Source organism: Zootoca vivipara, chromosome Z1 (assembly GCF_965207765.1).
Source record: "Zootoca vivipara chromosome Z1, rZooViv2.hap1.1, whole genome shotgun sequence".
Classification (NCBI taxonomy): Eukaryota; Metazoa; Chordata; class Lepidosauria; order Squamata; family Lacertidae; genus Zootoca; species Zootoca vivipara.
Genome location: NC_142583.1, coordinates 75,562,355 through 75,589,190, shown reverse-complemented (window position 1 = coordinate 75,589,190; position 26,836 = coordinate 75,562,355). Strand labels below are relative to the sequence as shown.

The window sequence follows — 26,836 nt, the reverse complement described above, 5'->3', positions numbered from 1 at the left end:
GGGGAGAAAGTGGCTGGCTGGGGGGGGGTCCTTCCCTCCTCTGGGGAAGCCCCTGGCCTGGTCTGGTCACCCCACCCACCCACCCCCCATCCCAGGCACCACCTCCTGAAGGTCTGGTGGGGCTGAATGACTTGGGGGGCAGGGGGCACTCAGGAGCCCCCTTTGCCTGGGCTGGGACTGCCTTGGGGGCCTTTGCCTGCCTGCCTCTGACTTGCTTTCTCCTCTCTTGTCTCCATTCCAGGTCTGCCTTGGGCTGAGAGGCCTTTCCTTCGTGTAACAGGTAGGATGATAAAAAAATTCCTTCAGTAGCACCTTAAAGACCAACTAAGTTTTTATTTTGGTATGAGCTTTCGTGTGCATGCACACTTCTTCAGATACAGTGAAATGGAAGTTTCCAGGCACTTATGTAGAGAAGGGGTGGGGAGGGGTGGGGATGGGGAGGGGGGATCACTCAGAAGGGTGGTGGAAATGGGTGATTGACTGACTGATAGCTGTTGATGACCGCAAACGACTGCAAATGGTTTTGCATGAAAAAGCAAGGGTTGAGATGGCTGAAGATCGCTTATCATGTATAATGAGATAAGAACCCGATATCTCTGTTCAAACCAGGTCCCTCCATGGTTTTGAGCTTGGTGATAAGTTGCAATTCAGCAACTTCTCTTTCCAGTCTATTTCTGAAATTCTTTTGTAGTAAGACAGCTACTTTGAGATCTTGTATAGAATGTCCTGGGAGATTGAAGTGTTCTCCTACTGGTTTTTCTGTCTTCTGGTTCCTGATGTCAGATTTATGTCCATTTATCCTTTGGCGTAGGGTTTGGCCTGTTTGTCCAATATAGAGAGCTGAAGGGCACTGTTGGCATTTGATGGCATACACAATGTTAGAGGATGAGCAATTAAATAGTCCTGAGATGGTATGTTGGATGTTGTTGGGGCCAGTAATGGTGTTGTCTGGGTGTATGTGGCAGCAAAGTTGGCATCTGGGTTTATTGCAGGCTCTGGTACCAGTGTCCATGTTAAGTCTGGTGGTTGTGTTATTGTGGGTGAGGAGTTGTTTAAGATTGGGTGGCTGTCTGTAGGCAATGAAAGGTCTTCCTCCCAGAGCTTGAGAAAGGGAGCGGTCATTGTCCAGGAGAGGCTGTAGATCTCTGATGATGCGTTGTACTGTTTTAGCTTGGGAGCTGTATGTGATGACTAGTGGTGTTCTGTTATTTTCTTTTTTGGGTCTGTCTTGCAGCAGGTTCTCTCTAGGTATCTGTCTGGCTCTGTTGATCTGTTGTTTAACTTCATCAGGTGGATATTTTAGTTCTAAAAAGGTTTGCTGTAGATCTCTTAGGTGAGATTCTCTGTCTGTAGAGTTGGAACAGATGCGGTTGTAACGTAAGGCCTGGCTGTATACGATGGATTGTTTGGTATGTTTGGGATGGTAGCTAGAAGCATGTAGATATGTTTGTCGGTCAGTTGGTTTTCTGTATAAGGTGGTGTCTATACGTCCATCCTGTATTTTTATAGTAGTGTCCAAAAAATGTATTTCTTGCATAGATTGGTTCATTGTTAGGTTGATGGTGGCATGGGCGTACCCAGGATCAAAACTAGGGGGGGCAAGGGGAGGGGCCAAGGCACGGAAGGGGAGGGGCCACAAAGTGGGCGGGAACAGCGAACAAAGTGGGCGGGAACAGATGCTTTTAAAATGTTCTTAAAATAGAACATTTGATGAGCGTATCTGCTGGTGGCTTAAGGTTTGCGGATTGCAATAGATGTGTGTGGTAGAGAAGGACATATGTTAATGCAAGACGAGTAAAGACAGAGCACAGCATATATATACTGTATATAGCAACTCCGTTGGGAAAACGGTCTCTGCTAGGATTATATGGGCTGCGGGAGGTTGTGTGGCGGCCAGCCTGATCGCAAACGGGTTACCTCTTACTACGTAACAAGACACGTATCGAAGTATTGTCGCACCGCAGCATCCCTTGGAACAAACCTGCCCCTTTATCCCTAATTGATGTCTCACAAAAAGATAGCCGCGGTTCTGCCGACGGCGTCTTAATTATTTTGCTTTGGGTCTGACAACCGCGTTGCAAAAAGCGGGGATGTCTACCGGGAGGAAAGGAAATACGGGGCTTTGGGGGAAGGAGGCAGGAAAAGGTCTGCGTAGAGATAATGGAGGGGGCGGTGGAAATCCCGCCAGTCTCGCTGGAGAACCTGCGCATCCCTGCAGTGCATCTGTTGAGTCAGCCCCGCCGCGTTCATCGAGGCCGATTCCGAATCCGTGCGCGCTGTGCACACAACCGTCGCCTTGCAAACCCTGAGCCCGCTTGAAATGAAGGCACTGCAGGCAGGCACAGGCAATGATCGAGCAGCTTTCGAGAGGGGGGCGGGTGCCCAGTACCGTATTTGTGGGGGGTGGGGAGAAGGAAGTGGGTGGGATGGGAGAAGCCCTCTCACCGCGTTGCTGCAAAGGAGGCGCGGGCTCTGAGAGCAGAACTCAAATCCGCAGCGCCTTGTTGCAGGGAGGAAGCCTTTTGGCAGCGCTCCTGACGCTGTAGGCTGTGCGAGGAGGAGCGTGGGTTCCCCGCTCCCTGGTTCCCCGCCGCGCTTGGCCTTGCCTGAGGGCGCGCCGGGGAGCTGGAGGGAGGGTGCGGCGCGGCGCGGCGGGAATGGCGAACTCGCGCTCCGCCGGGCTGTGCTCCGCCTCTGCCCACCAGCCCTGCTTCTAGAGTAGGGCAGCTGCCCTAACTTGCCGCATGGTGGGTACGCCCTTGGATGGTGGGGTGAAAGTTTTTATTTTGCACATCCAAGAACAGATCCTCACAAACACACCAGCGGAACCTCGGCCAGGAACTTTCTATCTTCTACCCAAAATACACAAACCAGGAAACCCAGGACGCCCCATCATCTCAGGTATTGGCACCATTACAGTGGGTGTTTCCGGCTATATGGACTCTGTTCTGAAACCATATGCTATCAGTGCTCCCAGCTACGTACGTGACACCACAGATTTTCTGAGGAAAATACAATATTTGAACAATCTTCCTAACAATACTATACTAGCCACTATGGATGTGGAATCTCTATATACCAACATCCCACACAATGATGGTTTACAAGCCATAAGGAACACCATTTCAGATAAAACCACAGCGGACTTTGCTACCAAACTCTGCCACTTTGTCCTTACCCACAACCACTTCAAATTTGGTGATGACCTGTTCCTCCAGATCAGCGGCACAGCCATGGGCACCCGCATGGCCCCACAGTATGCCAACATCTTCATGGCAGATTTAGAACAACGTTTCCTTAACTCCTACCCACTCAAACCTCTCCTGTACCTGCGATACATTGACGATATTTTTATTATCTGGACACATGGACAACAGACCCTGGAAACCTTCCACCAGACATTCAATGACTTTCACCCCACCATCAACCTAACAATGAACCAATCTATGCAAGAAATACATTTTTTGGACACTACTATAAAAATACAGGATGGACGTATAGACACCACCTTATACAGAAAACCAACTGACCGACAAACATATCTACATGCTTCTAGCTACCATCCCAAACATACCAAACAATCCATCGTATACAGCCAGGCCTTACGTTACAACCGCATCTGTTCCAACTCTACAGACAGAGAATCTCACCTAAGAGATCTACAGCAAACCTTTTTAGAACTAAAATATCCACCTGATGAAGTTAAACAACAGATCAACAGAGCCAGACAGATACCTAGAGAGAACCTGCTGCAAGACAGACCCAAAAAAGAAAATAACAGAACACCACTAGTCATCACATACAGCTCCCAAGCTAAAACAGTACAACGCATCATCAGAGATCTACAGCCTCTCCTGGACAATGACCGCTCCCTTTCTCAAGCTCTGGGAGGAAGACCTTTCATTGCCTACAGACAGCCACCCAATCTTAAACAACTCCTCACCCACAATAACACAACCACCAGACTTAACATGGACACTGGTACCAGAGCCTGCAATAAACCCAGATGCCAACTTTGCTGCCACATACACCCAGACAACACCATTACTGGCCCCAACAACATCCAACATACCATCTCAGGACTATTTAATTGCTCATCCTCTAACATTGTGTATGCCATCAAATGCCAACAGTGCCCTTCAGCTCTCTATATTGGACAAACAGGCCAAACCCTACGCCAAAGGATAAATGGACATAAATCTGACATCAGGAACCAGAAGACAGAAAAACCAGTAGGAGAACACTTCAATCTCCCAGGACATTCTATACAAGATCTCAAAGTAGCTGTCTTACTACAAAAGAATTTCAGAAATAGACTGGAAAGAGAAGTTGCTGAATTGCAACTTATCACCAAGCTCAAAACCATGGAGGGACCTGGTTTGAACAGAGATATCGGGTTCTTATCTCATTATACATGATAAGCGATCTTCAGCCATCTCAACCCTTGCTTTTTCATGCAAAACCATTTGCAGTCGTTTGCGGTCATCAACAGCTATCAGTCAGTCAATCACCCATTTCCACCACCCTTCTGAGTGATCCCCCCTCCCCATCCCCACCCCTCCCCACCCCTTCTCTACATAAGTGCCTGGAAACTTCCATTTCACTGTATCTGAAGAAGTGTGCATGCACACGAAAGCTCATACCAAAATAAAAACTTAGTTGGTCTTTAAGGTGCTACTGAAGGAATTTTTTTATTTTACTTCGATCCAGACCAACACGGCTACCTACCTGTAACCAGGTAGGATGATGGGGAACTTCTGAGCCCGTGGGGAAGGCAGGTTGGAGGGAATCCCCCCCCCGCCACTGGCATCGCGTGAGAAGCCCCCTTTTCCTGTGAACAAGGCCCCTCTCTCCTGGCTGGCTAGACTCCTCTTGCAGCTGGAGGTTCCATCTACAAAGAGGCAGATGGAAAGGGACTTGCCAGCAGGCCTTCCGCTTCGCACCCGGGGCACGTTACATCAGAAACCGTCCGTGTGGGGTAGAGTGGGGGACTAGGAGCCGGGAGACAGGGTGCAAATGCCCACTAAGCTATGAGCCTTGGGGCAGTTACTGTTTCTTAGACTTGCCCCATCTCTCAGGGTTGTTGTGAGGATCGTGTCCCCTGGGGGAGAGTCATGCATGTGACCTTGAGCTCTTGGGAGGAAAAGTGGTATATAAATACAAAGAGGAACAAACTGGAAGGAAGAAGAATGAAGGCAGAGAGCGAAAGTACAGTGCAAGTCCCATCAGCCATGGCAAGCGGCTTGGGCCTCCCAAGGTGACCTCCTGGGGGCAGGGGGCTTGCACAACTTGGCTGTGGCTTGTTTTCTTACCTGCTGCGGTTGTGGCCACGTCCTGGGCTCCTGCTTGGCAGCAGAGGCCACAGAACTGCAGTTGGTGGGGAGCACCACCCTCAAATCTTGGGCTGGGCGATCCATCTAGCGCCAGTCCCCTCCCGTGAAACTGGGCACATCTTCAGTCTGTTGAACTATTATCTTAATCTGCTGGCTTTTGCTCTGCCTTTGATGGTGAGATAAAAGAGTTGCACCTACCAGCTTGTAAAGGCACATCCGGAATATGTTCAGACAGCTTTTTATTAACCTTCTCTTGGGCTAACTCCAGAATTGGGGCCTGTTAAATAACCCGCAAGAAGGAAAATTAGACAGTGCTTCCCTGAGTTCTGACTAGGCCTTCCACAGAATGGGAGAAATGGAAGGGGCACCCAGTCCCACTGCCAGACACTCTGAACTTGCGTGGTTGTTGGGAACATGGGCCTTGCCAGGCTGTGTCAAGGGTTTGGTCCCCAACAGTGGCCAGTTGGATGGCCCTGCGAAGCTCACTAACAGGGTATGAGGCCCATTTCCTAACATCTAACTAACTCCTTTCCCCTACCTCCCAGGCCCTGTAAAAAGGTAAAGGACCCCTGACAGTTAGTTAAGTCCAGTCGCGAACGACTCTGGGGTTGCAGCGCTCATCTCGCTTTACTAGCCGAGGGAGCCAACATTTGTCCACAGACAGTTTTTCTGGGTCATGTGGCCAGCATGACTAAGCCGCTTCTAGCGAAACCAAAGCAGCGCACGGAAATGCTGTTTACCTTCCCTATTTATCTACTTGCACTTTGACATGCTTTCATAGAATCATAGAGTTGGAAGAGACCACAAGGGCCATCCAGTCCAACCCCCTGCCAAGCAGGAAACACCATCAAAGCATTCTTGACAGATGGCTGTCAAGCCTCTGCTTAAAGACCTCCAAAGAAGGAGACGCCACCACACTCCTTGGTAGCAAATTCCACTGCCGAACAGCTCTTACTGTCAGGAAGTTCTTCCTAATGTTTAGGTGGAATCTTCTTTCTTGAAGTTTGAATCCATTGCTCCAGGTCCGCTTCTCTGGAGCAACAGAAAACAATCTTTCTCCCTCCTCCATATGACATCCTTCCATATATTTGAACATGGCTATCATATCGCCCCTTAACCTTCTCTTCTCCAGGCTAAACATGCCCAGCTCCCTAAGCCGTTCCTCATAAGGCATTGTTTCCAGGCCTTTGACCATTTTGGTTGCCCTCTTCTGGACACGTTCCAGCTTATCAGTATCCTTCTTGAACTGTGGTGCCCAGAACTGGACACAGTACTCCAGGTGAGGTCTGACCAGAGCAGAATACAGTGGTACTATTACTTCCCTTGATCTAGATGCTATACTCCTATTGATGCAGCCCAGAATTGCATTGGCTTTTTGAGCTGCTGCATCACACTGCTGACTCATGTCAAGTTTGTGGTCTACCAAGACTCCTAGATCCTTTTCACATGTACTGCTCTCAAGCCAGGTGTCACCCATCCTGTATTTGTGCCTTTCATTTTTTTTGCCCAAGTGTAATACCTTACATTTCTCCTTGTTGAAATTCATCTTGTTTGCTTTGGCCCAGTTGTCTAATCTGTTAAGGTCATTTTGAAGTGTGATCCTTAGCCACCCGTCCCAAATTGGTGTCGTCTGCAAACTTGCTCAGGATGCCCTCAAGCCCATCATCCAAGTCATTGATAAAGATGTTGAATAAGACTGGGCCCAAGACAGAACCCTGTGGCACCCCACTAGTCACTACTCTCCAGGATGAGGAGGACCACTAGGTTGGCAGGAGCAGGGACCGAGCAACAAAAGCTCACCCCGTCATGGGGATTCAAACCGCCAACCTTCCAATCAGCAAGCCCAAGGTTCAGTGGTTTACACCACAGCGCCACACGCGTCCCCCCAGGCCCTGTAGCTAATCCTAAACAGGTATAACTGAAACCCTGTGCCTCTCCTTCCTGCTTTCTCCCCTCTGTCAAGTTTTAAATAATAAGTGCCTTGGGACAGGGACCTGTACACTGTCAAGTGTCATTCATACTGATGGCACCATATAAACAAACAATCAGAGAGTTTTAGAGTTGGAAGAGACCCCAAGGGTCATCAAGTCCGACCCCCATTTGCCAGACTCCAGTCTGAAGGAACCTCACCTGTTCTCCAACAATTCCCGAAGATTATAGACAGAGGCTCTGATATGACACCAGCAAGCTCCTTTCGCACCCTTGTGTGCAGCTCATCAGGCCCTGGAGATATGAATTAATTCAAAATAGCTAGGTGTTCCCTGACCACCTCTTTCCCTCCTTGCGGTCTTCCTGGCCTGATGCACTTTGCTTCTTCAGCCAGAGCAAAAAGCTGCAGCTTCTCGAGGCCCTTCTGCATTCTCCAGAACTAAAACATGATGGAGATTGCTCATCTAAGTTTTGCTCAGAGCAGACCTACCTTAGCCACATTCATTAATTTCAGTGGGTCTACTTTGAGTAAAACTTTGTTGACTACCACCCTAGTATTGTGAGAATGTTATATTATTACTGTACCCTCCTAGCACATTTCTAGTGCTAGCCACTTGTTTTTCTCCCCACCTTTGCTCCCTTGCATCCCAGGAGCAGCTGCTTCCATGGTTCCAACTCAGCCTTGCCCAGCCAGCCAGAAAGTGAAGTGCTCAGGTCCAGGTCTGGAGCTCCACCCTGCTGCCACGCTGCCCCCTCCCTGCCCCCACCTGTGCCCTGGAGTCCTGGTCTGGCCGTTCTGCCCTTCTTCATGCTCATTGGTTCACCTGTCAGCTCAGCGCCAGGTGCGCTGAGCAGGTGGTGACTGGATCCCCTCCCCCCTCCCTCCCTCCTGCTCCCCTCTTGTGCCTCTGACACTCCACTTTCTCTCTAAGGCTGCTGCTCTCCTAGTGAGGGTTCCGGTGGATCCTTCCATTTGTGCAGCTGTCACCCGGTCCTTGAGGCACCTCTCTGGGGTGGGGGTGCTGCTTATTGGGGGGGGGGGGAGTTGGTGACTTTCAGGCTCCACTCTCAATCCAGCTCCAAAGCCGCTCAGCCCACCTGTTGCTGCGTTGGAGGAAGAGATATCTTTATCGCCTGTGATCTCATTTGACCAAAGTAATAAGAGTCTTCCTTTTGGGATGATGTAGCATCCTCCACCCCCCCCCATAGCTTTCTAGATGGAATGAAGGATATATAATTGAAGGGCAAGTCCCAGACTGTAGCCAGCCACTGGGCTGGGGGGGGGGTGTCTGCTGGGGCAGCCTGTCCCTCTGGCCGCCAGCCCTTCTCTAATGAAGCCACTTAGAATGAGCCTAATCTAGATTCCCTGCCAAGAATGCCGCTCTCCCCCCCCCCCCCCCCGTCCCTGTGAGGCAGATCTGCTCTGCTTCTGCTGCCCTGCCCTGGGGCTCTTCCAGTTTAATCCGCCCTGGACAGAGTGGTCCCCACCGCCTGCACTTGCCCTGGGGGAAATTGCCCTCCTGCCGCTGGTGTTAATGCCAAGGAGTGGTGGATGTTCTCCTGTGGGTCTTGGGTGGGCCTGTCTTTGAACATGGTCAGGAAACTCCAGCTGGTCCAAAACAGGCCAGCAGCAGCGTCTGGCTGACAGGATTTGGCCAGCAGGGTCACACCATGCTGCCTGCAGGTGTCCTTGCCGGTTAATTTTTGCATTTTAGTGATCTTTCACAGGGCATAAAGACCACTTTTGGAAATGTAGTGAAATGTAGTGGAACTTTAGCACTCAATTCAGGGCTAGTTTTTCCCCCGAAATAAACAATCTGTATGCAACCCTAACAAAATTGTTTGCAACCCTGTTAATGGGGGAAATCCCATTGTTGGGCCCGACTCAACGTGCTGCTATTACTCTTTAATAGAATCCTAGAGTTGGAAGAGACCACAAGGGCCATCCAGTCCAACCCCTGCCAAGCAGGAAACACCATCAAAACATTCCTGACCTTTGGCCGTCAAGCTTTAAGGCCCCCAAAGGCGTGGGGCCGGGGCAGCTGAAGGGTCATCTTCAAGGCCCTTTTCTGGATGCAGGGGAAGGAGAAGGTTCCTTGAGCGAGACTCTCTTCAGTTTTGTGTCCCGTCCCCCCAGCGAGGCTCTCCTGAGGCCCACGCTGGCTGTAGCCTTTTTCTGCACCAGCTAAGGCGTTTTCATTTCCTCAGACATGTCATTCTCTTTAGCCTCATGAGATCCCACATCCTGATATTGCTCTCTCTGGCTGGCTTGGGGTTAGTTTGCTTTTAGATTTCACATTTCTGTTTTATTATTTGGTAGTCTTTTCTTTTTTACTGTAAATGGCAGAAAGCCTTTGTTATTGGCCAATGCATCAGTATTGAGGAGAGTAAATAAGCCTTAAGAAGAGAACTTGAGGGGCAGCATGGGGCAAGGAAGGTGTGTTCAGTGCTATTGAGCCTCATGCCCCCCACCCACCCCTGACGCCTCCCAGAGATCTCTGTCAAGCTGGTGAGAAACTGGCTGGCTAGACTAAGACTCTCTGAAGACAAAGAGGAAGCAGAACCGACAGCTGGCTGCTCTCCACCTCGACACACCTTGACTCCTGCTGCCAACCAGGGGGCTAGGCCTGCGGTGTCAGGATGCGGCTGCGGCAGCAGCATGGAGGGCCTTGGGATGTGACAGGGATGCCCCACATTCCCCAGGAGTCACCCTGTGGGCCTTGCCTCCCTAGCAGGAGGAGGGTGGGCTGCCCTCTGTCCCTGAACAAGGAAGTCACCCCCCCTTTTTTGGGGCACTGTCATCTTTGTCCCCCAGCAGCTAGCCTGTCTCCAGACCCAGAGTTGGGGTGGGCACAGGAAGGCGGCCTGGGAGCTTGAGGGAGGCAAGGAGGGGTGGGCATGGGCTGCAATGGGCCGCTTTGCATCTGCTGCCCTCTCCACCACCTATTTGTTGGTGATGGGTGGTCTTTTCCCGGGGGGGGGGGGTGGGGATGATGGTGCTGGTGGGTGAGGAAAGCCCATTCATTCTAGCTCTCCCCTCTTCAGAGGCAGCCCCAAGCTCTGTTTCCCTTGGACCACCATGAGTTCTGGACTGCGAGGAGGCAGCCGAGATGGTGCTGGCAAAGGCATGGCTGGGGCTGGGGCCCCCTCTCACTCCTGGCAGCCCCCTCACATCCTGGTCGTGGAGGCCCACCCCTCTCACTGGGCCCACACCTGCCACAAGCTCTGCGATGCCCTGGAAAACGTCTTCTCTCTGGCCTGCAGTCTGGCGGGGCCTCCCCGCATCCCTCTGCTCAGCCTCTATGTGGTCCAGAGCCAGCAGGAGTGCCTTCTGCCCTTTGTGGTGAGTGAGTGCTGCTGGGGGGGGCACAGTGGGCAGGGGGGGGAGGCCTCTCTCTGAAGGGGAGCATCTCTTTGCTGGTCTGTCCATGCAGAGTCTTCCTCTTGCTCCTTGGCTTGCCCTCCCAGTTAAAGGGCTCCAAACGCCCACTTTCAAGGGGCCTTGTGCCACGGAGGGCTCTTTTGTGTTTTCCGGAGGCGTAACATAGAGCAGCTTCAGGCAGCAGCATTGCTGGGAAGCAGGGACAGCTTGGAAGAAGCTCCCTTCAGAAATGGTGCTGCAGAGCTGGAAAAGGTCCAGGAAGGGGCAGTCAAAGCGATCCAGGGAATGGAGGGACTCCCCAAGAAGGAGCGCTGGAAGCGCTGGGGGGGGGCGGAGTTTAGGTTACAGAAAAGGTGCGTAAAAAGTGACAAGATAGAAGTGTGTGAAATGCTGCACGGCCTGGAGAATGTGAGAAGCTTTCTCTTCCTCTCTCATAATGGCTCATCCAGTGGTGCTGAATGGTGGAAGGTTCAGGACAGAGAAAGAAGCATATGGAACTCCCTCCCACAGGAGGCTTTAAAAGTGGATTAGACAAATGCATGGTGCATAAGGCTATCCGTGGGCTTGGATGCTTCCAAATGCCCTGTGGGGAGAGCCCTGCTGTTGCGCTCATGTCCTGCTTGGGGGCTTCCTCTGGTCGGCCAGTTGGCACCCAGTGAGAACAAGGCACAAGGTCAGCCTCCTTGCACCTGGTCCAGCAGCCAGGCGCTTCTGAGGGCCTTAAGGAGTGCAGGAGGGCCTTAGGCTGCTCTTGCTACAGACCAGAAAACTCTTCAGCTGTCCCCAAAACAAAGAGGACCCCTCGTTTCTCTGGAGGAGCTGAGCCTCAGAGAACCTGGCCACCTTCATCCCGAGCAGACAAGGCTGTCTTGGTGCCGCTGTCTCCTTGCATGGCTCCTGCAGCAGACTCCCAGAGTGCCTCGGCTGGGCTGGGCTGCAGCTCATTCCTGGCCAAGCATGTCTAGACTTGGGTGTCTCCTGCCCACAGAGGGGCTCATTAACTCAGGCTAACTGGCAGTGGAACTGCGCTCAGCACCCTGGCTGTCTCTCTACCTTGGCCCCCGGCCATCGCGCCCAGGCCGGCCCCAGCTGCATCTTGGGGAGGGGGGGGGGGCTTTCCAATGCCCAGTGTGTCCCACTTCATGCCCATCTCAGAGACCAGGGGAGCCGGCAGAGGCTGTAGGCAGAGTGCATGGCCAGGGCAAGGTCTCCCTTCTGGGAAAGGAGACGAGAAGGTGCTGTTTGCCTCCCCCCTGCCCCAGGGGCTGAGCACCCCTCACAGGGGAGGCATTGGGCCCTCACCAAGGCACATCTACCCACTGTCATTGCAGCCGGTGAGAGGGAGCTTCTCTCGGCTCCAGAGCTGCCTGGCGGAGTTGCGTGCCTTGCCCTCCGAGGGGGTCTTCCACCGCAAGGAGGACGCCATAGTCCAGGCCGTGCAAGATGGGCTCCAACAGTTCAAGCAGTACACAGGGCAAGGCATGGCTGGGGCCTCCCTGAGCAGCTCCTCCCTGGAGGTAAGAGGAGGGCAGACGGGGGGGGGGCGGGGAGGCCAGAGGGAGGGGGCCGCTTTGACTGCTGCAACTACCCAATTAGCTGTCTCATCTTGCCGGAATAGGAAACGGAGGGAGGAGGGTCACTGTTTCTCTCCACTTCCATCTCCCCCATAACCTTCCTCCTCCAGCCAGGTTGGGGCGTCTTCCACTGCAGGGGGTTAGACTAGACGATCCTATGAGATTTCTGCCCAAATGTCTTTCCCCAAGCAGAAGCTGGCACTGAGGCACATAAAATAATAATAATAATAATAATAATAATAATAATAATAATAATAATAATAATAATAAATTCCTGAGTTGCCCCCTCTTTGCCTGCCTCTTCTGCAGCCTCCAGCAAGACGAGGCGGCCTTGCAAAGCCACCTCTGCCATCCTGCAAGCAATACGCAGAGCTCTGCAAAGCACCAGTTTGCATGGAAAGAGCAAGTGGATTCCTTGCACAGACTCCAGCATGACTGGGGCCAGAATCTGGGGGGTGGCAGATTCCCTCTGAGTGTGTCCCATTACTGCCAGGGATGTTCATGACAGAGGGGCACTAGAAAGCCTGGGCAGATGGTTGGTGACACTGCCATCTGATGCTTCAAGAAGCTCAGGTCACATGTCCATCTATCCCTCCCCAAATTTATCCACTCAAGATCCTGGTGAGGTGCATTGAACTGGACCAAGGTCACCCAGTGAGGTTCCTGGCTGAGCAGGGATCTGAAGCGCCCCCCCCCCCCAATCCCTCTAGGGCTCTCCTCTGAGTCTCCGGCAGCCATGTGGCTTCTCTTCCAGATGACCATCCTGACTGGCCAGCCCAGCGCAAAGGTGGCCAAGCAGCTGGAGGCTGGGCTGCAGGGCATCGACCTGGCCAGCCTCCGCCAGCTGCAGGTGGTGGAGGTCTCCCGAATGGGGCTACAGGAGGCGCCTGAGGCTGCGGCTGAGGACGGAGAGGGAGCCACCCCCAGCAGCAGCAGCAGCGGTGGGGGTAAGTGCCCCCCAACCTGTGGCATTTCAAATGACGCTTCCAAGCAACCCCTTTATCACTCCACAATGTCCCTTGCCAAGATGCTCCTCTGGTGTCTGCTTAAGAGCAAGCGCCATTCATGAAAGGGAACTAGGAGCTCATGGCTTCCGTCTCTGACTACTGGAGAATGGCTGGCAAAGTGCCCCCTAAGTGCACAGGAAGTCAGTTTCTCTTCCCTGCGGGGCAATGGGAAAGGTGGCGTTAATTCCTTTTCTCCATTTTCTTTTCTTGCTTTTACAGCACATTAAAATGAAAGAAAGACAATGAAAGGATGCCACTAATTGAAGCCCACCCCGACCAGGCGGGGAGGAGAAATTGACAGAAGAGGCTTGCCAGAGATCTGCGCTGGGACCTCCCGGGCTGCTCAGTTTTAGCAGAGAGCAGCTGGAGAGGAACCAGCTGAATCTGGCTGGATTAGGAGGAACTTAGGTAATTGTGCTTGAGGGTCACCTAAAAGGGTGACACTCAGGGCAGACGAGTTTCCTGGGGCATCCAGGGCTGCTCTTTGCTGAGATTTAGAGAGTCGGGAGATCCAGTCGCAGATCTTGGTGCTCAGTGAATAATTCATGCCTCATCCCCAGCTCGGCTGAGGAGGAAGCACTTAGAGGCGGAGGAAGCCGCTCGGCCCAAAGGGGGAAACCTCTAATTAAAGGCGCGAGAGCCCAGGAAAGCCTCTGCGGCACTTGGCCTGCCCCCTCTGGGCTGGCTGGCACTGGAGCTGAATTTTAAGTGGGGGGAAATCACCGCAAATCAGATCTTGGGGGGAAAGGCAGGAGGACGAGGCAGGAAACTCTGGCGCACAGCTGTGGGTTGGCACCAGCAGCGCCTGAAACGGAGCCGGCAGGAGCCTCGGGAGGTTAAGAGCCAGGGCAGCTCTCTCTACCCTTTGTGCAGCCGTCACACTGCCAGTTGCAAAGAAATCCTGAGAGGGCCATGCATGGGTCACGACAGCCCCCAGCAGAGGCGACTTGGCTTGATGTGGAGAGACAAAAGTCACCCTTTGGCTAGGCCAGCTGACGGAAGCCCTTCTCTGGGGGAAGCCAGAGAAACAACTGCTGGGGATTTCTTGCTTTCAGTCTCGCCCCAGATGCGGAAGGGAAAGCAGCGAAAGGGGCCCAGCCTGGCTGCTTCCTCCCCTCCCGTTAGGAGGTCTCTTGAAGCCTTGATCCTCCTGGGTCTCTCGAGGAGCTGGAGTGTGGCTCCCTGACGGGACCGGAACAGAGCTCTGCTGGATCAGAACCGAGGCCCCACCTGTCAATATCATCATGCATGGTCTCAGGAACGCCTTGCTGCAGTTGCCTCTTCAGCTGCCAGGCTCCACTTGGAGGAGGATTTTTAGCAAAGGGCTGAGGGGATGGCCATGGCCTTCTGCTGCCACCTAGTGGGCACGGCCACCCTGGCTCTGCCCTCTCTTGGGCTGCCAGCTCTCCCCTTTGCAAGCCGGCTGCCTGCCCCCTAGCTGGGCACTGGAGGGCTGTGTGCTCACTGCCTCCTCCGTGGGGCTGCCTGGGGAGGGACAGATGGTGGCATCTGTCGTTCTTAATCCTGAGCCGCCTCCTTCTCAGGCGCAGATTTCTACCCCCACCCCCTGCTGGCCTGATCCCCCCTGCTCAGCCCAGATTAAGCCAGCCACCCTCCTTGAGCTGTGACTGGTCCTTTCTCTGTTGCTAACCAGGCCAGCAGGATTCCCACTTCTCCTTTCTCACAGCCACCAGCTTAGGGCTCTGGTTCCAGAGAGGGATAGGTTTCCTGTGGGGAGAGACCCCAGCCCCTGCTGGGTGCCTATTTCTGTGGCCCTCATGGCCTTGTATTCCTGCAGCAGCGGCTGGTGGGCCTCCTGGTCCCAGAGATCGCCATCAGAGATCGCCTCTAAGGAGCCTCCCCAGCAGAGATGCGAGTCCCAGGCAGGGTCTCTGCTGGACTTGAAATTGTTTTTAGCTACACAGTGGTCTTATGTGTTCTTATTGCCGTGTGAAACCACTTCAAGGTGCTTCATAAATGAACCACGTACGTTTTGCACCTGTGCTTGGCCCATTCTGGGCAGTTCCTCTTGTCCCCCTCAGAAAAGATAGAGCAGAGCTGCAATAAGAGACAACATTTGGTCCGGAAAAGGGCGAGCAACGTGATCCATGGGCTGGAGTGACCCTCCTATGAGGCTCAGGACAGGCAGCACAGAGCTTTTGGCTCCCAGAAGAGGCAGAGACGGCAGCCCCCAAGTGGGGTGACTTGGAAGAGAACTCGAGCAGCTCATGCCAGGAGGACGAGGCTCTCCTGGAGGATGGGTCTCGGTTGGGTGGCGCAGAATGGGCTGGCCCAGTTGGCAGCTCCTTCCCTCCTGAGGCCTGGGATTGGGGCACTCAAAGGACACGTTGACCCTCCAGGAGCCCCAGGGGGTTGCTGCTGCTCTAAGGGAGACGTCTCTTTGTTCTGGGGGGGGGGGCAGGAACTTGTTGGGATGCCCAGGCTGAGCCAATGTCGGGGTGGATACCCAGGTATGTGGAGATGGCGCTCCTTTCCTCTCCCTGTAGAGAGCGCTGTGACCCTGGGCGCAGTCCTTGACCTCCAGACTGTGGAGAGTGATGTGGTGGCCCTGGAGACTTTCTTCAAGGGCTGGTTCCACGACCGCAGCACCGACCAGGAGCACCTCCACCTCCTCCTGCCCACTGGAGCGCTCAGCCACCCTGCTGCGGTCCAGAGCTGCCCAGGTCAGTGTGAGCCAATGGGATTCCTGGGCTGCTGCTTCGCCCAGACCAGGCATCCCCAAACTTCGGCCCTCCAGATGCTTTGGACTACAATTCCCATCATCCCTGACCACTGGTCCTGTTAGCTAGGGATCATGGGAGTTGTAGGCCAAAACATCTGGAGGGCTGCACTTTGGGGATGCATGGCCCAGACCTTGAAGGGACCAACTTCCCCAAACTCTACGATTCCATGCTTCTGTGAGCCTGCCAAGACCACACCCAGCACCAACCCTTTGGAACTCCTTGCTGTTGTGGGAGAGACGGGTGCCCTCCTCTCTTGCCTCCACTGCTAAAGATGCTCCGCTTTCAGAAAACCTCCTTACCTCTCTATCGCAGTATTCTAAACTCCCTTTACATTTACAAATGTTTTGGTTTTTTAAATTGTTTCCCTGTGTGCAGTTGTTATTGCTATTTCAGTACTGTATTGCATAGTAAATTGCTTTGCCACTCATAAATGAAATATTACACAAATAAATACACACGCGTACTAAAATTACTGATACGACGAAATGTTACAAGGAAGCGGATGTAAAAAAATATACATCAAAATTTAAATAAACCCAATGGTTTTGAAAAAATAAAACCATATACAGTATTTGAATACATATCAAATATACATGCGTGGAAGCTTACTGAAGCAAAAAAATAAATAAAAATTAGCAGGTGTCCAAAGTACTGCAGCAACAGCGCTAGCATCGTTCCCATCGGCACCGAGTTCCAGAGTGTTGGTGCTGTTGTGTGTGAGGGGGGAATCCTTGGGGGCATTAAATACCAAGAGTGGCGCCTTGAATTTGGACGGGGCCTGGCGGTGCCTGTGCCCAGGGCCCCAGGCTGAGCTGCAGGGTTGGAATCCCCCCTGCTCCGCACCAGCAGGTGAAGGGCAGGCAGGGCAGCCTCTCCAAGGGCTTCCCATGGGATAGAGGGACCTTCTGCCCAAAGACACAAGCCTGATCTCTCCAGTCCTTGGCACAGCCCTCCCCCTCTGCCCAGAGTTTCATCCTGGGCAGGCAGTGCCGCCCACTTGGGCTGGCAGTGGCTCTGGGTCCTTGGCAGCTGGAGGGGTCCCCTCAGAAGCACCCCCTGCGCCCCCTCAGCCCTGCTGCCTTCTGCCCTTGCAGTGTCCGTGAAGTGTGATGCCCAGGAGAGGCTCCTCAGCCCCGCTCTGCTTACTGCCGCCTGCAGAGATGGCCCCACCGCACAACGGGAGGATTCCAATGGCCCCTTCTGGATGGCAGCTGGCCCAGGCCTGGTGCCACACAAGCTCCGCATCCTCAGGTATCTGCCATCTGAATGGGGGGGGGAGAGAGACTGGGAGCGCCCCCAAGGGCCCCTTTGAGAAGGGGGCAGCCTGCCATGTCCCTCAGCCCTTTCCCCAGTTCCCAGATTCCAATGGGAAAATTGTGTTGTGGCCACATCAGCTGCCCTGGGAGCCCTGCCCCATGTTCAAGGGGTGTGACTGCAGTGAGAAGCACTCTGTCCATGCTTAGAGGCACTCTTAACCCCAAAAGGGGCTCTTGTTAAAACTCAGGAAATCTGGCTTTGGCCCCTCACTCTCTGGGCTACAAGCAGCACGGAGGGGGGAGCTCCATGGGGTGGGGGGCAGGACAGCTGCTGTGCTGGAGCCAGTGTGCTTCTCTCTGCAACTGTCCCCCCCCCCCCCTGCGCTTCCTGTTCTGGGCTGGCTGCTCCCTTCCCCTGAACCTGCTCTGGCTTGCCTGGCTCAGTGGCGCTTGAGGTGGGTGGGGAGGACAAGCACACACACACACACACACACACACACACACACTGGCTTCACTTATGGCTGCTTGGAGGAAGCCCAGCAAGGCTGGGTAGGACTTCCCCCTCCACTGTTCCTGACTGAATGAAGGAGACCCCCACCCACCCAGAGCCAGGAGTTCAGCAAGTGGCCCTACCAGTGTGGACAAACTGTGTCTTGAGGTGCAGCCACAGATTGCGAGGCTCTGGCAGGCCAGGAAGCCCCCCCCCCCCGCTTGCCATGATGCAGGAGCACCTTGACAGCTCTCCCTCTCCACCCCACCCCACCGGGCATGGGCAGGTGGACAAAGGGGGCAGGGAAGACATTGGAGCCACACCGGGCAAGTCACAGGCCTATCACGGGGCCTGGTTTTTGGTCTGCTGATGCAAGGAAGTAACCCCAGTTGGTGGCAAGATGTTCACTGCTTGCAAAAGTGCCATGGCAGGTCAGAGGCCAGCTAGGCTCTCTGCTTGGGGACAGCAGCAGCCCCCCCCCACTCCACCCCCAGCAGCTCAGCACAGAGCCCCACCCCCAAGGGAGCTGCCAGGCACACAAACAGCAGCCCCAGCTTCCCCTTCTTCACAGCTGCTGACAGCCAGACTGCTGCAGGTTCCCCTTTGGCCCAGGACATCCTGCCAGGAAATGCCGATTGCTTTGCAGAAATGGTCCCTCTGAGAATCCCCTCCCTCCCAATTCTTCTTGTGAGACTGCTGAGTGATAAGAGCCTGCTGGGTCCAGCCAGTGGCTTCTCCAGCCCAGAATCCTGTTCTCATCAGACGCCCCAAAGGGATCCAGCGGCAGCTTTCCCCTCCTGGGTCTTCCAGCCCCTGGGAATCAGAAGCACGGCTGCTTGGGGCCCTGGAGGCAGACCAGAACCCGTGGGCCTAGGACTAGTCTCATCCTCTTGGAAAGCCATCAAAGCTGGTGGCAATCAGTTCCACAGTTGACCTCTGCTCTGCGGGAAGAAGTTCCTTTTATCTTCCAACGTTCAGCTTTCTGCCATGTCCACGAGTTCCGTTGTTTTAAGAGAGGAAAGCTTTCCTCCTCCACTCTCTCCATGCCAAGCATTGCTTTATAAGCTTCAATGCTGTCTTTACTTTGCCTTTTCTGCAAACTCAAAAGCTGCAGATGCAGCAACCTTCCTCCACTGGGGCGTCACTTGCCCCTAGAATCATTCCCAGTCCTGAGGGGCCCCCAGTGCTTCCTGGGAGCCAGAGGCAGGCTCCGCCCCCTTGACCAAGACCCTGCCCCCCGTCTCTTGCAGGGCCCTGGAGGCCAAAGGGCTGTGCACCTCACTGCTCTATGGGCTGCCTCTGGTCATCCGGCCCACAAGCTGCTGGCGGATGAACTGGGATGAACTGGAGGCCAACCAGCAGCTCTTCCGGGCCCTCTGCCACTGTCTGTGGGTGAGTTGGGGTGGAGGGTGCAGAGCTGCAAGGCACTGAGTTATGGGTGGGGGGATTCCATGCCATAGCACCCCCCCCGTCATGTGACGGTGCCTGCTTTCATGAGAGGGCACCCCCCTTCTCCCTGGCACAGGGTCCCTGGGAAAGAGGAAGGAGAACCACACACGTGGCCCCCCCCCCCCAGGGAGGGGGGTGCCTGAGACTGTCATTTCCTCTTTCAGAAGCGAAACTGGCTGCTGCTGGCCAAATATGAGACCCTCCCAGGGGGGCCTGGTCCTGGCTGGAGCCCCCTTCATGTCCTCCTGCCCTCGGAAGGGGCCGCCTCGCTGCTGCTCTGCTCCCTCGTGGGCCGGGAGCTCCTCCTGCCCTGCAGCTTCCCTCACCTTCCAGCAGAGCCTCCCCAGGCCACTCTCAGCCAAATGGAGGCAAGTAGTTTTTTGGGGAGGCAGCCAGGCAGTGCACCCCACCAACAACCCCGCCAGGCAGGCACTGGCCCACCAGAGAGAAAACTAGGAAGGGGGGTGGTCCCGGAAGAGGGTCCCAGGGGGCTGCACCCTCTTGGTCCCACCCTCAGGCTCTGCCTGCTTTCAACCCTCCTGCCCTGGGGGGTGCAGAGATATAGGGCTTCTACCTCATCCTTGCTGGGAGGGGGCTTGGGTGTGGGGGTGACAGGAGGGGCCTGGCTGGGTGCCACCGGCCAGAGATGCTCACCGATTCCAGGATGAAACCACCTTCTCCCGCTGGCTCCTTCCCTGCAGAACATCCTGGACAGCCTCGAGCTGGAGCCGGCCTACAGTCCCCTGAGTGGGGGGGCCCCCCTGTACCGAGCCTTGAGGAGCAGCCTGGGGCGCCCACCAGCCTCCCGGCCCGAGCGCAGGGCAGATCGGCACCTGCCCCGTCAGGTAGGTATGGCAAGCACCCTAACCCCACAGGTGGGACTGCAAAGATGGGGGGGAGGTCCACTTGAGATGCAAAGGGAGCCGGTGCCCCCCAGAAGCGGCAAGGGGGACACAGCCCTTGCCTGGGGGTCACACTGCCTCTTCCACCTCCTCCTTCTGCCCACAGCAGGGCAGCCGCCCCCACCTGGGCAAGGCCAGGGCCATGGTGGCCCCCCTGCCCCTGGCGCCCCCTGCCCCCCGCCCGCCCGCCTTCTCCCTGTTCTCCAGAGAGGATGAAGAGTTCCTGGATGCTGTGTGACAACGCAGGGGCCGCTCCCTTCGCCCCACGGAGGCACCCACAAGAAGAGGAGCCCAACCCACAGGCACCCCATGGCTGAGGGGCAGCCTCCTCCCCACAGACTGAGACCCCGGCAGATGCTCCTGAACTACAACTCCCAGCAAGCACCCTGTTGAGCACCTGAGGGGGGGGGAGGCATTACTTGCATCTGGAGTTGTCCCTCCCCTTCTTGTGGCAAAACTGGAGCCTCTGCAGCAATGCCTGGATCTCGGTCTTCTTGGGGGCAGGGGAGTCTGGCTGGAAGCCCCCTCCCCAGTTTCTGGTTTCTGGAGACCCCCCCTTCCATAAACTTTTGTCTTTGTTGCGCCAAACCTAGAGTTGTGCCCTTCTGTTCCCCCCCCCCGCAAGAGCAGGGCACTCCCCCCCCCCAAGCTGTGGGGAAGAGAGGAGGGAACCTGCTGGGAAGCCACAGAGGAGGAAGCGGTGCAGGAGGCGGAGGCTGCAGCCCCTCCCTGGGCCCCTTCCGCCTTTGCACCCCCAAGTGGCATCTTTTGGGGGGAGGGAGTTCAGCCTGGGACTAGTGAAAGGAAGCGGTGGGGGCTCATCACTCTCAGGCACTTCAGGGGCTGGGAAAGGGGCGTCTCTCTCTCCCCACCCAGAAAAAATGAAGTGGGGCAGACACCCCAGTTGAAGGGGAGTCCAATGCTCTGAAGCAGGTTGCCCCACATTGTAGAGGCCCTTAGGACCAGAGGGAGCTGGGGGGGGGGAACCCCCTGACGGTTGGTGGGAGCAGAAGGCAGGGCTCAGCTTCCACTCGCCTGGCCTGCTCCAAACTGCAGCCTCCCAAAGCAGCTCCAAAAACCTGCTTTGCTCAGCCCCCCCCACCCGTTGCCCCCTGGGGCAGCCAGCCCCCCCCCCCCGAGTGCATTTAGATCGACTGAAACAAAAAGCTTTAATATGAAAATAGGCATCTGTAGAAAAATATTGCAAGGACCCAAGGGGATTCCGCCTGCCCCTCCAACTTCCCTGGGGGCCATCAGATCTCACCCAGGTCTTCGTAAACAGAGGCCGGCCGGCTCTCGTCCACCGACTGCTCCTCCCGACTGCTCCCCCCTGAGCGACCGAAGCTGGCGAGGGGCGGCTTCACCACTTTGCTGTAGAGGGGCTCCTCTGCCCCGCAGCCACTGTTGTTGTTGTTGCTGTTGCCGGGTGCCGGTCTGGGGGCTCCTGGCTGGGGGGGCTTCTTGTGGGTGCGGGGGGGCTTGGGGGCAGGGCAGGGCTTGGGGGGCTTGGAGAGGCCTTGCTTCAGGGGGAAGGCCGGCACTGAATATTCCCCCGTCCCCAGCAGGCAGGGCAGCTCATAGCCAGCCGGGCTCTCCATGCCCTGCGTCCGCCAGGCCTCGCAGGGGAGGCAGGCCTCGTCGTAGATGGCAGTGGGGGTGGGGGCCGGCCACTGGGCCCGCCCCTCTGGCTCGTCATAGATGTGCACCTTGTCGCTCTGTTTGTCCTGGCCGCCGCCAGGCCCCACCTCCTCATACAGCAATTTGTCCTGGGGAGGGCAACGCTCCTTGCCCCCCTCGCGCCGGCTGTCCACGGGTTCTGCATAGAGGGTGTCCAGCCGGGGGCGAGAGGCCCTGAGCGCGTCCAGAGGCTCAGAGTAGACGTTGCCCGCATCCTCGGGGGGCAGTGGGTGTCCTGGCACCTCAGGGAGTGGGGAGCGGGGGGGAGTGCTGGGCCACTTGGCCAGAGGGTCCCGCAGGCCCAGCCCCTTGGCGGGGGCCACCACCTCCTCTTCCTCCGCAGCAGTGGCAGCGCTGAGCTTGGCAGCCAGGGCCGGGCGCAGGCTGTGCCTCTCGGGGGCCAGAGCGGGCACCAGGCTCTCGCCCTCCAGGCTGAGCGAGCTGGCCAGGGCGCCCGGGAGCTGGCCCACCTCGGCGTCCAGGGAGCAGGTGCTGTGGCGATGCTCAACCACCTGTGCCTTCTGCGCCTGAATGGCCGCCTCCACCACATGGAAAATCTCATTGCCCTGCTTGGTCTCAAAGGTGAAGTTGCCCGGCCCAGACTCACAGCGCCGTCCGGCTTCAAAGGAGAACATCACCTGAAGGGCAGAGAGCGGGCACAGTCAGGGGCCGCAAAGGAGCCCCAGGGGCCAAGAGACACCCTTTAAGGGGCACAGGGACCTCCCCGACCCCTGCTCTGCCTGCTCTGAGCACAGGCCCTGCCAGCCAGGAATCCCACAGGGCCAGCAAGAGAGCAGAAGGCCGAGGGACTGCTGCCCACTGCCCCACCCAACGCCAGCTGGGCACCTCCTCAACCACCTGGCCCGCTCATGAGGGAGCCCAGCCCCTCGCCAGCCCCATCACCAGCTCTCCCAGGGCAGCTCTTTGGCAGACAGGCAGCAAGAGCAGCTCCTCCTGTTCACAGAATTGCAGAATTGAAAGGGCCCCTGAGGGGCATCTAGTCCAACCCCCCTGCAATGCAGGAATCTCAACTAAATCCCCTTGGGCTTCCATGATCCCTGCCCCTGCCCCCAGTAATGCAGCCTCACCCCCCCCCCACCTACCTGCCTCTCCCTCCCACATGCACCCCCTCCTCCTGGACCCACCTTGTCCCGGCCATATCTGCGGAGCAGGCGGTAGGGCCAGGTGAAGAGGGGCTGGTTGGAGTGGGGGTCCCCAAGGACGAGGCCCTCGCCGGATGCCTTGAGCACGTAGACCCCCTGCAGCTTGCAGCGCTCAGCAGCCTCCGTCTTCTGCACCGTCACCCAGAACTCGCTGACTGTGGCCAAGGGGAAGAGTCAGAGCACAAGACCCCCCAGAGAATCGGGGGGGGGCAGATACCCACCCAGCAGCCATCACCCCAGAAGCAGCAGCCCTGGCAGCCAGCATCCTCCCAGGCCAAGCTGCGTTTCCCAAGCATGCAATTCTGTCCTGCAGCAGCCATGACTTCCTATGGCCCTCCCTCTGCCCCACCCCCCAGTCTCCCGGGGATAGGGTGGAGCCAGCTCTGCTCCTGAGCGCCTCCTACCTTCCTCTCGGGAGTAATAAATGGCATTCATGGCCATCTCCAGGGGTCGCCCCCCAGCGCAGTTGGCTGCTGCTTTGCCAGGATTGCCCTGCTGGGAGAGAAGAACGTCAGCAGACACCCCCCAGTCCTGCCCAGGAATGGCAGCTCCTCTGCCATCCCCTGCATGCACAGCACACCTGCCGCCACGGAGCATGGCCAGCGGGGGGGGGGGGGCAGGGAGTGAAATGGGGGGGGCTCTTGCCACCAGCCAAGACTGACCAGCCCTCTATCATCACTGCAACATAGGGAGCTGCCTTATGCAGAGCCAGCACAGGGTTGTCTACACTGGCTGGCAGCAGCAGCTGAGCAGGGTTTCAGGCAAGGACCTCTCCCTGCAAGGCACCGAGACACCCCCCCCCACTGCCACCCCAGGGTGGCCTCACCAGAAAGGCTGCCTCGCAGAGCCTGGCCACCCAGTCGGCCACCTCGTGGGGCTCAGCGGCAAAGAGGTAGCTGCGCTCGTTGGTCTCCAGGCGGAAGGCGGAAAGGCCCTCCTTGGGGCTGCCATCTGGGGCGGGGGCCACGCTCACACAGTCCGCCAGGCGCACAATCTTCTTGTCCAGGCGCCTTGTGCCCACTCGCTCTGCCGGCACAGGACCCTCCTTGCCGTCAAAGAACTCCAGGCGCGCCACACCATGCGGGCTGGCCGGGTACAGCACAAACCAGCTCTTCTTCCATCGCTGCAACGAGAGGCAGAGGGGAAATGGTGGCCGAGGAGTCTTGGGGACACACAGTCAGTGCACTTGGAGCCTGCCTTTCTGCAAGCAGGGAATTTGCATATAACCACGGAAGGGTCTGCCCCCCCCACTCGCTGCCTTCAGCTGGCGTTAATATGCCAGCGCCCAACAGGTGCCTCCAAGTCAGGGTTCGAGGAGAACTCGGTGCATGGCTCCCCCTGCAGGAGGTAATCATCAGGGCAGAAGCCCCCCTTGTGCCCCAATGGGGGCTTAACAGGCTTTAGCTTCTTTCTCTGGGGAGGGGCTCTAGTGATGTGGCAGGAAGCAAGCCACTTAATAATAATCTTAATGCTTTTGTTTTTTATATGCTGCTCATCTAGCTGGGTTGACCTACCCACTTTGGGTGGCTTCCATCAAAACATAAAAAACAGAGTAAAGCATCAAACATTAAGAAAATCCCTACACCCTCCCTCAGTGAGGTGTTGCAATTCTTGTGCTCCACTTGGGGGAGAAGTGGTGGAAAGACCCTCTTGTCTTCCCTTCCCTTCTTGGCCTGCGCCTGCCTGGGGGAAGAAGTGGTCAATCCGGTCTGTTGCAGTTCTGCTCCCTGAAGCGCCCACGACGCCCCACCCCCTCTGGGCCAAGCCAGGTACCCCTATTAACACCCCGGGGCGCAGGGGAGAGGGTGCAGCGCCCGTCGCCGGGATCGGGGTCGGACCCAGAGTTGTAAGCTGGGTGGGCGGCCCGGGAGGGCGAGACAAGGCGCCCGAGCGGCAGAACTGAACGCTGCCGATGCCGCCGCCGCCGCCGCTTCCTCCGCGCGCGGCTCCTCTGGCTTCGACGGGGCGTCAGAGGAAGTGAGAGCCCGGGAGGTGTCCCAAGCAGCCCAGGAGTGGGTCCCGGATCGGCCTTCGGGCAGGGAGGTGGCCCGGGGCGTTTCGTCGAGGCAGAGCAGCCCACGGGGCGACGCGGAGACCGCGTTGCCGGGAGCGCCCCATCCCGGAAGCGCCGGCGGACGGGCGGTGCTCGTCGGAGCAACCCCCGCGGAGGAGCCCCGGCAGCGGCAGCGGCAGGACGCCCTTACCTTGGCGCCGATACGCAGCCCCGATGGCTGCTGGAGCAAGAGCGGCCCGGCCTTGACCGGAGGGTCCATCCGGAAGAGGCGCCGCGAGCAGCCGAGCCGCTCCGGATCTGTCAGCGCCGCCGCCGCCGCCTCTTGGCGCGGGGAGGGGCTTCGCCGACGGAGCGGAAGCCGCGGGCGGGGGAGGGGCGGCTCCGCCCCCAAGAGGATGGGGGGCGCTCGCCTGGCCGCGAAGGGGCGGGCCGGAGGGGGCAGGCGGCCGCGCTCGGGGCCGCCCTCTGACGGGAAGCTGCCTCGAAGGACGGCCGGCCCTTTCTGTACTCGGGGGCCTCATCCCGGACGACGTGGCCGCCGCGAAGGGAAGCTTCGAAGCGAATTGGTTTCGTGATCCAAAGTTTGCCTCTGCATTTGGGACGTTACAAGACCAGAAACATCAAAACTTCGACGGGACCAAAAAAAGTTTGAGAAAATAGTCCGCTTTCTGGAGCGGACATTCAGGCGAGAGGCCACCTTGAAGGAAAAAATAACCCCCAACCGACGCAAAAAATAGAAGAGAGAAGCGCGTTTGTATTTTGAAGCGTGGTGGCAAGTCCCCCCCCCCCGGGGAGGGGGTTGGCTGCGACGTCAGAAATGTAGTCGAAACTTTTGCCTGGTGACTCTGGAGCTCGTAGGTCTCGGGTGGGAGCGCGCGGTCCGAGGGAGGAGGAGCCCCGCGCTGCAGGTCTGTCTTGGACCACCGAAGATGCGTAGTCGGCCCAGGCGGAGCCCCTCGGAGCAGGGCTGGGCGGGGAAGTCGCAGGAGAAGAGTGTGGTTTCCCAGAATGGGCATCTGGCTGGCCACTGGGGGCTGGACGAGCGGGGTCCCCTTGGACGTGAGATTCCTGCATTCTGGGGTTTGGACTAGATGACCCTCGGGTCCCTTCCCACTCTACATTTCTATGATGCCTTCCTGCCCCACCGTCCCCCCTAGAGACCACGCAGGGGGACACATCTTGCACATCCAGGTGGAGGGAACACAAATGCCACTGGGGAAGCCGCTTGACCATTGGACCCTCCCAGCACAGACAAGAAGGACTGCCAGCCATCCAGCTTAGGATCCCAGCAGGGCGGGGCCAAAGCCTCTCCTGCCCTTGGAGCCCACAGGAGGAGAGCAGAGCTCCTGCGGCAGCTGCCTGGCTGAGTGTGGCCGTTGCCTGGCATGGGAAGGGGACTTCTGCTGAACCCCATGGCCTCTCAGCTGAGGCATCTGGAGAATGGAATTTTTATTTTATTTAGTTAGTTTGTTTGTATATCACACTTCATCCATAGATGTTGGGGCAGATCCCAACATAAAATAAAAGATAAAAACACAAAATATGCAATAAAAACAAGAACAAAAACAAACAAACCAATCACCCGCTCCCCACCACATATAAAAGGGTATCTTTGAAGGCCTGGTTGAAAGGGAGCAAAGAAGGGCCTCAGAAGATGATCTCAGGGTCCAAGTAGGTTCCTATTGAAAGAGGCAGTCCTTGAGGTATTGTTATCCTGAGCTGTTTAAGGCTTCAGAGGTCTAAACTAGTACAGTACTTTGAATTGGGCCCAGAAACTCATTGGCAGTCAGTGCAGTTGGACCAGGATTGGTGTCCTATGCTCCAACCGTCTTGCCCTGGTGAGCAACCTGGCTTCTGAATTCTGCACCAGCTGAAGTTTCCAAACTACATGTATCTCCAGAGGCCGCCCCACGTAT

The 26,836-nt window shown here is 56.5% G+C and overlaps 2 protein-coding genes across 3 annotated transcripts; one reads left to right on the top strand and one right to left on the bottom strand.

Annotated features, from left to right (window-relative positions):
• The first annotated feature begins 237 nt into the window (after positions 1-237).
• On the top strand, positions 238-20,651 carry M1AP (meiosis 1 associated protein). Its single transcript, XM_088660788.1, has 10 exons — positions 238-280; positions 10,308-10,605; positions 11,976-12,161; positions 12,973-13,165; positions 15,733-15,909; positions 17,064-17,220; positions 18,966-19,107; positions 19,329-19,532; positions 19,866-20,009; positions 20,173-20,651. Exons 2-10 carry the CDS (start codon positions 10,342-10,344, stop codon positions 20,302-20,304), a joined length of 1,599 nt encoding a protein of 532 aa, XP_088516914.1. The 5' UTR covers positions 238-280; positions 10,308-10,341; the 3' UTR covers positions 20,305-20,651.
• Positions 20,652-21,221: 570 nt separating this feature from the next.
• Positions 21,222-25,275, bottom strand: DOK1 (docking protein 1). 2 transcript variants are annotated; one of them, XM_035134549.3, is made up of 5 exons: positions 25,111-25,275; positions 23,733-24,029; positions 23,311-23,398; positions 22,889-23,061; positions 21,222-22,381 (listed from the first exon to the last, which is right to left on the bottom strand). In XM_035134549.3, the coding sequence occupies exons 1-5, from the start codon at positions 25,177-25,179 to the stop codon at positions 21,320-21,322; spliced, it is 1,689 nt and encodes a 562-aa protein (XP_034990440.3). In that variant the 5' UTR covers positions 25,180-25,275; the 3' UTR covers positions 21,222-21,319. The 2 variants fall into 2 exon arrangements, with proteins under 2 accessions (XP_034990440.3, XP_034990439.3); XM_035134548.3 differs by having other exon boundaries at positions 23,311-23,401; positions 25,111-25,270.
• Between the last annotated feature and the right edge of the window lie 1,561 nt (positions 25,276-26,836).